This window comes from Haliotis cracherodii, unplaced genomic scaffold (assembly GCF_022045235.1).
Source record: "Haliotis cracherodii isolate W230 unplaced genomic scaffold, xgHalCrac1.p SCAF_18, whole genome shotgun sequence".
Lineage (NCBI taxonomy): Eukaryota > Metazoa > Mollusca > Gastropoda > Lepetellida > Haliotidae > Haliotis > Haliotis cracherodii.
The window spans coordinates 18,030,465-18,043,604 of NW_027266273.1; the positions used below are offsets into that span (position 1 = coordinate 18,030,465).

The window sequence follows — 13,140 nt, forward strand, 5'->3', positions numbered from 1 at the left end:
GTTATCTCAATGTGTGCACAAAGGGTCATTAAAGACGATAACAACTGACATGATTTGCATACGTACACTGACTAACTTGGACACTCAACAGCTGTCGCCCATTCAAGCCGCATGACAGGAGGAAAAACGTTAGTAATCAGCACATGTTCAGAATCGCAAAATGGAGGACGAGAAGTGTGTTGATGATCACATACCTCCGTTAGAAGGAAACAAGGTACTCAGAGCACATATACCTTCCAATGAACCCCTGAAAGTATCAGATGAAGACTCTCATCTGCTGGACTCCATGGGGAACGTTAAGTCCTACAAACGCCGGTGGTATGTTCTGATGGTGTTCTCGTATGCTGCTCTTCTTCAGGCTGGGGTGTGGAACACTTTCGGACCTATTGCTCAGTCAGCTAAGGCTGTGTTCGGGTGGACGGATGCCAATATAGGCATGCTGAACAACTGGACAAATATTGTTTACATTATATTCATGTTTCCAGTGGCCTGGTTGCTGGATGTCAAAGGTAGGGATCTGTACTTGATGTAACACACGTTTGAAAAGGTTATACCGTACAAGCTAATATTCATTGGAATCTATCCCATTATGAATATGGAAAATGTTATGAAATTCATTAAATAGACTAAATTCTAATAAGCATAGAAATGAGTGAGTGAGTTGGGTTTAACGCCGCTTTTAACAGTATTCCAGTTATATCGCGGCGTGTCAGCTTAATGTGGGAGGAAAGCCCGAAGTGATGCAGGTCTAAGACGTTTACCACTTCGGTGAAACCCACGAGCACGGGTATGGTGCTGACAAACCTAGAAACATTATCGGGGCGAACCGGGATTCGAACCCACAATCATAGGTTTCTTGCGTGCCCAAGGGACGCAACTCTGCACAGCGAATCGCAGCGCCTTAGACGACTGGGCCACCCGTGCCCCCGCATAGATATGAACTGCTAACAGCAATGAACCAATTGAGATCATAATAACTTGCAACAAGTACCTCGATCAATGCTATAAAATGTGAAAAAGCATACTTCTGCAGTAACGTTGCTTAACCCTCATGTGTTGTGTGATGAAGTATAGTTTTTCCCTGAGCTATCATTGTACGAAGGGAGATAGCTTGAACAGCGACATGGCGTCTACCCAATATAACTAAAAACGTATACTATGTCGCAGGAAAAAAATATAATCGGCACCTTTGATCTTTTAAAGAAGCATCTTAGAAATATATAGCCAATGCGCGAGAAGAGGTGTGGTGAGTGAGTGAGTGAGTGAGTGAGTGAGTGAGTGAGTGAGTGAGTTGGGTTTAACTCCGCTTTTAACAGTATTCCAGTTATATCACTTCTTTCGGTGGCATTTAGAAGTTGGTGTAATGAAGTAAGACGAGTTCTATGGATGAACAACTTCTTATTACAACTAGTGCGACATTTCGGTGTAGATCCTAACACCTTTATCCAGCAAGTGATCACTCGTCTTACTTTAGTTATATCACGACGTGTCAGCTTAATGTTGGAGAAAAGCCCGAAGTGATGCAGGTCTCGGACGTTTACCACTTCGGTGAAACCCACGAGCATGGGTATGGTGCTGACAAACCTAGAAACATAATGTGGGCGAACTGGGATTCGAACCCACAATCATAGATTTATGGCGTGCCCAAGGGACGCAACTCTGCACAGCGAATAGCGGTACTTAGGCAACTAGGCCACCCATGCCCCCTATTATTTTTCTAACCAGTGACAAGATATATTGACCATCAATACTATTTGACATGGGCCGACCAGTCCTTGTTTAAGACCCTTAATGCCTATGCCAGACAGGGTAACGACAAGTACGATCTTTTATTGTCTTTTGGTATGACGCGGTCGGGGATCGAACCCACGACCTTCGGCTCTCGGGCAGACGCTCTATCCACTAGACCACGGTGGCGGTCCCATTTATTCATAGTAATAAAGATGAAATAAGTTGGTGTTGCTTTGTACGGCTAGAATACGCTTCGCTTTATCGGATACCTTCTGATTAACTTATTTTACAGCTACCAAATATATCAACAGTTGCACGTCATATGGCGAATAACATGGTATATCGGAGTTGATATACCGCCTTGTTGGTATCATTTTGCAAGCATACTGGCCTTCCACTGGCAAGAGAACACCCAACACAGTGTACTGCATGCAGCGATCATACCATTCAGCGATATGTTGATGTATTGATCGTTAGAAAATAAGCAGAAATCCTGCTCTCATTAACATGTTTGGCCTACACCGAGCACACGCTTAATTTGATTACACACCAATAACAGTAAAAAATGGTAAATAATTGATTTATTAAAACAAAGGGAAAAGGAGATGACAACTGTGACATCAGTCAAGAACTCGTGGTCTTCCTCCTGAACAAGTTTCAACTTGACCAGTGACATTTTTATAGCCAACCCTCTCAGCCTCTCAGTTCAAATCTTGCAAATTCCTGCATGTGTTTGATGTTGCAATACTATGTTATCAATCAGATATTTTCAAACTATTGGTTGGGTGGGGTGGGGTTTGGTTCGGGGATATGAATAATTTTGATGCGCCTGCTGTCAATTCACCAAATGCGTTTAGGCCAGCTATCGTAATGTTTTAGCAACGTATTACTCCAATATCACTTCCACCCAAACACCTGAATACTCGACTGTAACCAGTAATAAGGAATATAGCAAACAGTTGACGGTTATGTGTACACGGACATAATGATCATTAAGTTGTTCAAATATGACCAAAGGTCAACATATTCTTCATATTCAGCGAACATTTTATCAAAAGTATTATCAAAAAGGTGTATCAAAAACGCCAATATAAAGTTACAATTAATGGTTTCAGTTATTGCTACACTGGAACATACTTCTATTGTATGTACATGTCTTGCAGCATGAAATGGAATTAATATATTACTGAAGTATATACTGTCATACAAATACGCGTCGTTATACCAAGAAAGCCTCAGTTTGTTCACTGGTGACATATCTTTTGGAAAACTCTCACTTGTTAGCACATAATCAAAATGAACATACTACATACACCAGTCTCCATAAGTGCATGATAGAACACTGCCTTTTGTAGACGTATGCAAGGAAGGCATTAAGTTGTCATGTACAAAATGATTTCTAACTTGATACATAAACACATATGTGAACTGTTGTACTCAACTGCATCTTGATTGAAACTGTGTTAGTATCGTTATGTCTACATCGCTAGAGTATGTTATTCAATATTAGAGTGGAAAAAATGAGACGTCAGAAACATTTTCTTTAGCGTTTATAACGTCGTTTCAGGGCTTTTTTTGGTCCCTTCATGCGATGAATTACGTCAGAAGCTGATGAGGTAGTCGTTGGAAAACCGGCAACTCTCTATCCAGGATGTTTAATTACTATCCGTATATTGCATCTGTATCAATAACAAACGAAAAAGTGAAAACGTAAAACCATGGCATATTTCAATTTATGTAGATTTAAAAATATATTTATCAGTATTTTGCAAGGCCATCAATTCAACAGGTGTGATGTGGGATATATCTTATTCCAGGTAACCTGGATTGTTGCTGTTAATATATTTCTGAATGGATGATTTCATGAATATAAATGTCCACAGACAAATATGAATAGTCAGGAATATACAGCAAAATAGTAAAAAATAGTCAGTAAAAAAGGAGTCACAAAATCTGAGAACCAATAAAAAGTAGGGAAAACATTGTATACAAGTGAAGGGCTGTATGTTTTATATTCCAAAGTTATAGTACGATACGACATGTTTCCACACACCACAAATATTTCATCACTGGACAAATGTGAGCCTCTGTGCCTGTGGTTGTGAATATAGAAGAAATCTAAATATTTGCTAGTTATTGTAACTGAGCTTTAAGACGTATTTATCCCATTCTCTCGCTCCAGGACTGCGGATATCAATGCTGTTGTGCGCTGCGCTGATGGTGTTTCTCACGGCCATAAGATGCATCACGAGTGAAGCAGTACCAGCAACATGGTCAGTACCGCACCAGCGAATATTGAATGTGGGAACACTGCCTTTTGCATAGCCTATCTGATGGCATATCATATTATTGTGACGTTCTAAAGGTTTCGTACACTTAAATCTACAGCAAATATATTATTTCTAACATATGTTGTTATTCTGGTGTTAAATAACGGCCATAAAGTGCATTACGAGTAAAACAGCAGTACCGGCAACATGGTCAGTAACGCTCCAGTGTATACTGAATGTGACAGCCCAGTGCAGGCCACATTTTATGCTATAACATATGATATCATATACTAAGATCTCCAGCGCATATATTATTCCTAACATAAGTGTATAGATGCCTGAACATAATATATTTTCTGACAAAACAATGAAACAACCTTTCTGTAACAGCACAAGTCAGAAACCCAAGCCAGGGTTATCTAAGTCAAAGATTGATTATCTGAAAACTCTCAAACTCTCAAACTCTCAAACTCTCAAACTCTCAAACTGTCGGTGGAAAAGCAATACCGCTGAGTCAGCATACATGTATTTAAACAATAGTAAGCAATCCTTCATGTGTAACATTTTTCTGTCAAAACACTTTATTGCATAGAAGAAAGGTGACATCACTGTCGACAATAACACATATGTTAACAACATATATAGTATCATATCTTTATATACTCACCGCCAAAACGCGAATACCATAAATGTTGGTTAATATCTGAAAATTTACCCATATTCCACAGATATTTGATTGGTTAGATGCACAAACGAACATAATGGTATGATGTGTGAACTAATGCTCAATGACCGCATCACATATGACGTCATAGATCCAAGATAGAGATGCACTATTTGCCTCGTGCAGGATAAGCGTGCAACGTTTGGAAATTATGTGCAGCATATCGTGAGAAGAATACAGACACTCTGTGGTAACACTTGACTGATTGTTAGTTTTGTCATTAATTGGTACACTTCCGAAACATCCCTTCTTAACGTACATATTTCTCGATATGTTTCTATGGTTCGCGTTTCTTTTGACGGTGAGTATATTTTGTTATATAGTGCTTTATATTTTGTTAAAGTTCTAACATTTCGACGTTGTGTAAGAAAGTATGTTTTCAATATCATTAAAGTTTTATCGTTCATATGTAAACAAAAGCGGCAAAAACATTTCCTTATTCACAAGAAATATCAGCCAAAAGCAGAGTCGTTTGTACGATTCCGACTATATCACGAGCACGTGTTTATGAATCGCAATCAAATAGTGATGATACCAGGTTTTCGCGAAAAGGTGAGCGTATCCTGTCCCACCCGTCAGAAACACGTGCAAAGGCAAGTCAATTGTTCACCTAAAAAAACCCGCGTCAAATTTGGAAATGTCCTCCACATGTCTACCATAACACATTTTTGCAAGCTTTTCTGAATCCTTGAATGATGCAACCTTGATTTTCAGATTCAATTTGTATATTTCCCTCAGCTAATCCGCTATCACTTCAAACAGATACATGAATGTTATATATTTTTAGGTCCATGACGTTCAACTTATGATACTATGAAAGCTTTTATGCTCTGTTATTCAAACCTACTTTAAGGTTGATAAACATCTCAGCTATTGTGAATGGTGTGGTTGGCACTGTGCCATTCGGCGGCCCCGCCCTCCTCTCCGCCACGTGGTTTCCCACCAAACAGAGGGCCACTGCTACAGCCGTGTCAACTGTGTTCAGCTACCTCGGCCTCTCTGTCGGCTTCATCATTGGTGAGTAGGGCGTTTAAAAGTCACCAGTACAGCTTCTGATGGACAGAATCAAGATTAGAGATATGATACAGATAATATCATGTTACAAGGCATTTAAAACCTAAAACTAACAGCAACTGATGTAATAAAATGTCACCAGCTACATACAAAGGGATGACGGGAACTTCGAGGTTTCAGCAGGATTTCTCATCAAGATGACATATGACATGAATGCTTCACTGAAAACCTAAATAATACTCGTCTTGATGTTTCAAAAGTGTTGCATTATTTCATTAGGGCATGTAGAGTACTAGTGTTACACCAAAAGGTGCTCGCGTAGCGTAAGGAGATGCAACATATTCACAGAGACCAGTTGGTCACCCGTTTCAATCCATTTTCGTAGCTTTGATGACAAAACAAATACTAGCTAGAATAACACAAATAAAGTATTAAACTATCTAACAACCTTCTTGTACATACAGTGTTGCAAGTTGCATGTAAATGAGAGATGGGTATTTACCCAGTACTTTCTGTAAGTGCAAGATTACAAACATATGCTAAACTATGATGATTCGTAATTTCCATGACTCACGATGACGTTTGTAGATCTTCTTTATGTCCTAAAGGTTGCAATATTTCATTTTAGATTTATTTCCTTTGTGTGTACGTACTTCATTGTAGTATGAACCTCTGTAGTTGGGAATCTATTTAACTGATGACATCACAATGGTCTGCAAAGCATTACGATGCAATCTCCACTGAAAGCCAGTTTTGGATGAAAAATTCAATTTATATCTATAGGTCCGCACTTGGTGCCACAACCAGAAGAACCATCCTTGAACATGACAGATATACTACACATGAAGTAAGAAACGTCTCCATTCCTCATTTTTTGCAATGAGTATGACTACACAAGAGGACATGCATTTTCCTTCTCAATCTAATTACTAAATGTGAACATATTTAATGGACATTCTTACATTGTCTATATTGCAAAACATTTTTGCGTTTTTCCACAAAAAATGTAACCATCAGAAGCGGTTGAATTGAGTGCAGATGAATATTGATTTTTGTCTACCGCTCATATCCAGTATACCAGTGGATATCATTGAAATAAATAATTAGATGTAAGTTTGAGAATATGATTTCATGATCCCATCAATGAAGATAGGACTGACTGATGGATTTTAGCTTCTTTTAGTATTTTTCCAAAGTGACTCTTTGGTGCAGATGCTACTATAGTTATCGGGACATATTTGTGGGTTGTTTTTTAAAAACCATGTTTATGCAATCGTGTGACCTGATATTTGAGTGTCGTCGCACAAGAAAAGACAAATGTCCTGCTCCCCTCTTGGCTCATTGATCTTCATGATCTTACATTGAAAACCAGAAGCAAAACTCACTCACTTATATTAAACTCGAGTGTGTCAAATTTTGTATCTCATATTTCATCAGTGAATGCATAATCAAGCAGGTGCTTCCCAAGGTACAAGACTTGAAGTTAAAGATGGATCAAAATCATCAACTTTTAAAACGTTATGTCTCATGTTTATGGTGATTTTTTTACTTTTGACTGAAGGCCTGTACCAGCTCCCCATCACTCCACCTCTGTCTTTTAACTTCCATCTCCACACAACCCCCCCCCCCCCCCCCCCCCCCCACACACACACACACACACCATCCCTCCTACACAACTACCCAACTGACTATTTTCAATTGAAAAAACATTGCCATTGCTATACCTGCTTTATAATAGAAGTGACATGTCCGTTGTTGCAGTTCGTCAAGTCGGGGGAACTCCACTGCGTTCTGTCTGACACCCGCCAACCTGTCCGAGGTGAGAAGCGGTATCATGAGACTGATGTATACAGGTGATCAACGTTTTCTGCATCCACTGAATCAAACCGTTTAGAAATACCTTTTTAAGCATAAACCGTATTTACTATTTTTTCTCCCTTGTTATGCACATTCGTGCATGTCTCCTCATTGCGTCTTGTAGTAGTCTTGTGTTTAAATTGTGTCGTCGCAAAGAGTTGGGTTCGATTTCCATTTGGATACAATTTATGAAGCCAATTCTTTGTGTCCTAGTGATATGGGTATTAGTGATATGTCGCATCTTCTGCATTTTGGAATAACAGTTTTAGTCTTACTTAAATGAGTGGAACTGCGTGTGTCATGTTTTATGCTTCTAATGATATTATTATTTCTGTATTCCACGTGTTAACTGTGCTGTATACAGAATGTGCGGCGTGTGTGCTGCTGCTGCTCCTTGTGGTGGTGTACTTCCCCGCCAAGCCCCCCTCTCCCCCCAGTCTCACAGCGTCCATGGAGAGGACAAGCTACCTACAAGGGCTCAAGGGACTATTTACGTAAGATGGTAGTGATGTTCTTTGAAAGTGCTACACATATTCAGAGCCCATTTCCTTACTGTCAGTACACGAGTTACTGGGGTTACCTTAAGGGCTACTGCTCGATTGGTGAAACAGGAATGCTGATATGCTCTGTAGGATTTACAACGCGTTTATATACATACGACCGGCTGCAAATCATATGTCATCAAAAGTGTACTTTTCATTTCTTGATTGAACAAGGCGATCGTTAATCCCTATTCAAATTACCCTTTTGATGATTGTCAGTCGAAGTTGTTGACGTCCACTGTAAATCATGCAGAATATATTGGTGGACTTTTCTAAAGGACACATACACATGTGTAGCCTCCAGGAATGACATGCAGAACAGCTTTTAACAAACAATGATTGAGTGAGTATTGATTTTAAATTCGTTTTGAACCGTATTTCAGTTATATCAAGGCTTCTCAGCTTCATGTGAGAGAAACCGCGCAGAATTGCTATTCTTAAGCGTTTATCACTGGTGAGATCCTCGAGCAAGGATATGATGCTGACAAACCTAGAAACATAATATGAAACGAATCTGGGATTCGAACCCATGATCACAGGTTTCTGGCAAGCTTAAGTCGGCACCTTGTGACCGATGGACGGGTGAGAGGCTAGAGTAACCGCGATCAGATCACAGTGGGACTTGAGTTGTGTTTCATTAATCTGTCCGCTGAATTATTTTCAAGATTGATATTTTCCTTGTGCAGGCATAAACGCTTCTTGGTGATCCTGGTGGCCTTCAGTGTCCCGACGGGAGTTTTTTTGGTGTTTGGAGCTGTACTGGATGTGGTGCTTGACGGTATCGGAATAACGCAGGTAATGATAGTAGATGATGCTAATAATAATGGACAGTATTATCCACACATATTGGCACACTTCCACGGAGTTTTCAAATAATTTGTGTCGGAGGCGTTCACTTTGAGTGATCTGGTCGTGCAGTCGTGTGTGTTCTTTCATGAACAAACGACTTCGGAAGCAATGTCACAAAATATGCTTCGAAGCAGGACACTGCTGGCACAACCTGACTATAAAACGTAAGCCTAGGCATCTGTCGAGATAGTTTAAACTAACTTCATTTCAGTACGCTTTACCTTTCACTTTAAATCAAATTGAAAGTCGCGAAAGTGGTCGGGTGCGTCACGCTCACAGGGACCCTAGAACTATCGGTAGATATTGCGTATGGATATAGCTCGATTATGTTATGTACGCAAGTAGCTCTAACTAATATAAAATGTCAAGCGAATTTGATGCGTGTGACGATCTTGTTTGGTGTAACAAAGTGTTCGCTTACATGAGATTCCTTCACTTCTGCCTTGTAGTTGTAAAGTGAATGACAATCAGTCAATCAGTATACAGTTGAACCTGTCCAATTCGGACAGGTAGCAATGTCCGGTTTACGTCGAGGACCACATTACACAGAGTACAAAAAGTTCGACTGAAGACAAAACGACACATTAAAACATTTTTTTCTTGTAAAGTAATTGAAAACGGACAGCTTATGTTTCTGATAAATGTTTTTCAAAATGTGTATTTGTATATAATAACCGGGTTCATTTAGGTTGGGTTGTCCTGACAAATAATTCATGGCTATTTTTCCTTTAAATATACGCCCACTCAACAACTGGAATGCTTATTCTAATCTGTAGGGACTTTGTAGGAGCCTAGAGCTCGTTTCTAAGGCTGAAGCCCTGGGTTCAGTGATCCACGGGGGCACGGGGGACCTAGTCGTCTGTGGCGCTGCGATTCGCTGTGCAGAGTTGCGTCCCTTGAGCACGCAAGCAACCTATGATTGTGAGTTCGAATACCGGTTCGCCCCGATTATGTTTCTAGGTTTGTCAGCACCATACCAGTGCTCTTGGGTATTACCGAAGTGGTAAACGTCTGAGACCTGCATCACTTCGGGCTTTTCTCCCACATTAAGCTGACACGCCGTGATATGACTGGAATACTGTTAAAAGCGGAGTTAAACCCAACTCACCCCCTCAGTGATCCACATGGAAACAATGTGTCCATTAATAGCATTCAGCCTGCCTCATGATTGCTGGGATAGTTCTGCGTCGTAAAACAATACGCATTCACTTCCTGTACTCACAAGGTCGAAAAGTTGAAATGTTTATTCAGCGTGTTGGATTTGCGTAATGTTGTATGATGTGCTACTTCATGAAGTGCCATGCCAGCTCTGTTGGAATTGTAAAAGCGACATTATTTTTCTTTCAGTACCATGCCGGTTGGATGGGCTTTTATACCACGACAGGTGGTTGTGTAGCGGCACTACTGATGTCCAGGTATGTACGTGCATGTCAGGGTGGACTTTGAGACAGAATAAACGACGAATATCGATCATACAACGTGAATGCTGTGTCCTTTACTTTAAGGATATCTGATCTGTGTCTGCGTCGCATGAAGATGCTGCTGTTGGTCCTGTTCATCTTAGCAACAGCTGCCACAGCCTGGTTTGTTATGCTGCGCTTGTCCTTCATCCCCTTCAGTATGGGTGAGTCAGTCTGTGTTTATTCTATGTAAATAGTTCAATAGATTGATATATGATATATTTACTCTATTTTGTAAACGTGCATATACGTGTCTGTTGAAGACCTGGAATGAATTCAAGTGTGATATTAACTGGATATGGTCTGCTTGTATCTCGTGTTCTCCTCTTTCAGTGTCGCTGTACCTGTCTTGCATCCTGATGGGAGTCTTTATCATTGGTTCTCTCCCACTGTTCTACGAGCTTGGGTGTGAGGCTTCGTACCCTATTGCCGAGGGGGTGACGGTCGGTGTTCTCACAATTGCCAACAACCTGACTGGTGTCATCTTTCTATCTGTGCTTCAGATCCCAAGAATAGGTACACCGTCATCTTCACATCTTAAGTAGGGTTACGAATAGTGTTATTTGGGGGCCGGTAAGTTATGTTTAATGCAGCAATGCAGACAATGCAGACAGAAACACAAACACACAGACAGACAGACAGACGCACAGTAATAGGCCACTGGAATAAAATACAATCATTGTATGAGAAGCCTGCGCACAATTATTATTGTGTGTAAATATATCTGAATGACCGTAGATGCAAAACGTTAGATATAGTATTGTACTTGATTTCTGGTATTTCTTGCCTTAATAATTTTCTATGTGATGTAGCATTAGAGCAGTGTAACATGTGACATTATAGTGTTCATTTACTTCTGTTACAGCACCTTCAAACAAGTTCAAATTAAAGTTGATCGATCAACATAAGCAAGTGATCTCAACATTTAATGTGACATTGATTTTAATTCTGTTTGTGGCATATGTGGCAAGTGAAACTACATATGTGTCTCAGGTTCACATTAGTAAAAACTTAGATATGATCTACTTTGCAGTTTCGATATTATATTGTTCAATCTTAATGGTTTAGAATGCATCCAAATATGTCAGTGTGAATCAACCACAGACTATTCATGTGAAGTCCCCGTATCTCTTGCAGGTGTTCTGTGGATGAACTGGTGCATCCTGGGATCTGTAGCAGCTGCAGTACCCCTACTCCTGTTCTTCACAGAGAACTACACCCGGACTGACATCGACACACAGGAGATCACAGTTCCAGAGCCCGAAAAGGGTGGTTCTGCTTTAATCAATACAAACAAGAAACTTGGTTGATAGTAAGCATCACACACGCTGACACCGTATATTGTGTATCTGAGTACTCCTTTGATAGGCAGATTATTGGTGAATCGGAGCCTAATCCAAACGTAGAACTTGTACTAGTACTACAGCCCATGGGTGTAAGTAGTTTATCTGATACGTTAATAAATACAGCTATCTGATTGGCCTTTAGTCAGTGAGATGGTGTACCTGAACGAATGGTATGGCATCCTAGTGTTTGATGCGACGTCATTTACTTACTTACTTACGTTACGTCTGACCCTGTCCACACTTCGAGAAACCTAACTGAGAGTCCATTGATGGTCACCATATAGATTAAACCGTCACACATAGATATGTTATCGAAAATATGTCTTGTCGAGACGAAAGGTTAAATAAGTCAGTTGTCTGTTGTATGTGATTTTACGAGTTCATGTGCAACATAACACGACCTTGAAACATTTAATGCTCATCAACATAATGCTATACACGAACGACGTGTACAGACACATAAGTGTCTTGTCGATTTTACCAAGCATTATATCGTGACGGAGAACATTCTATTGGCCTTGACGTTGGCTCATCATCTAGGTTTTCCAAAACAGGGATACTATTCCGGAAACTAGGTCTTGGTGTTTAAAGTTATTGTTGCATCATGTGCATGTTTTAATCAATCACAGTCCAATTGGATTTAATGTCACTTTGAACAGTATTCATCAATCCAACAGTGTGTCAGCTGGATGTAGAAGGAATTCACAGATTTCATGTATATACATCCCCACATTTGCGCACAAACAGGAAAGTATGGAATACTGTAAGGGACATTCTCGCGATCTCGCATTCTCGCGATCTCGACCTTTGGAAACGAGGTAAATATGCCAAAAACACAAGAATACGAGATCGTGAGAACGCGAGATTTTGGCCAAATCTCGCGTTCTCGCGATCTCGCATTCTCGTGTTTTGGGCATATTTAGCTCGTTTCCAAAGGTCGAGATCGCGAGAATGCGAGATCGCGAGAATGTCCCTTACAGTATTCCACAGTAAAGTGTAAGCTGAAATATTATTCAATGTAGTGATGGGTTCACTATGCTCTGATAAACAAAAGGCACCCATACCATGTGAAGATAATTGTATTGTGGGCTTGTAAATAAAACAATATATAGTAAATACTGATGCATTACAAGGCAAATTCATATTTAGTAATACACTAATGCGACCCAAACTAGTAATATTACCAAGAGTTAGACGATATGCAACGAAAGATTACAGAATTGAAAATGTCCTCTTGTGAAGGAGGGTGATGTAAATGTGGTACAACTCTTGAATACATGTTTACAGTGGGTGGACTGCAGCTCAAGGAGACAACGCATGTCTCGTTATTCCGTTGAAATGAGTTTA

General features: G+C 40.1%; 1 protein-coding gene across 1 annotated transcript; it reads left to right on the forward strand.

Annotated features, from left to right (window-relative positions):
* The first annotated feature begins 160 nt into the window (after positions 1-160).
* LOC139465335 (solute carrier family 49 member 4 homolog) lies at positions 161-11,757 on the forward strand. Its single transcript, XM_071247039.1, has 11 exons — positions 161-509; positions 3,914-4,004; positions 5,579-5,742; positions 6,523-6,586; positions 7,501-7,592; positions 7,961-8,090; positions 8,825-8,933; positions 10,335-10,402; positions 10,493-10,611; positions 10,781-10,963; positions 11,585-11,757. The coding sequence occupies exons 1-11, from the start codon at positions 161-163 to the stop codon at positions 11,755-11,757; spliced, it is 1,542 nt and encodes a 513-aa protein (XP_071103140.1).
* Positions 11,758-13,140: the final 1,383 nt, after the last annotated feature.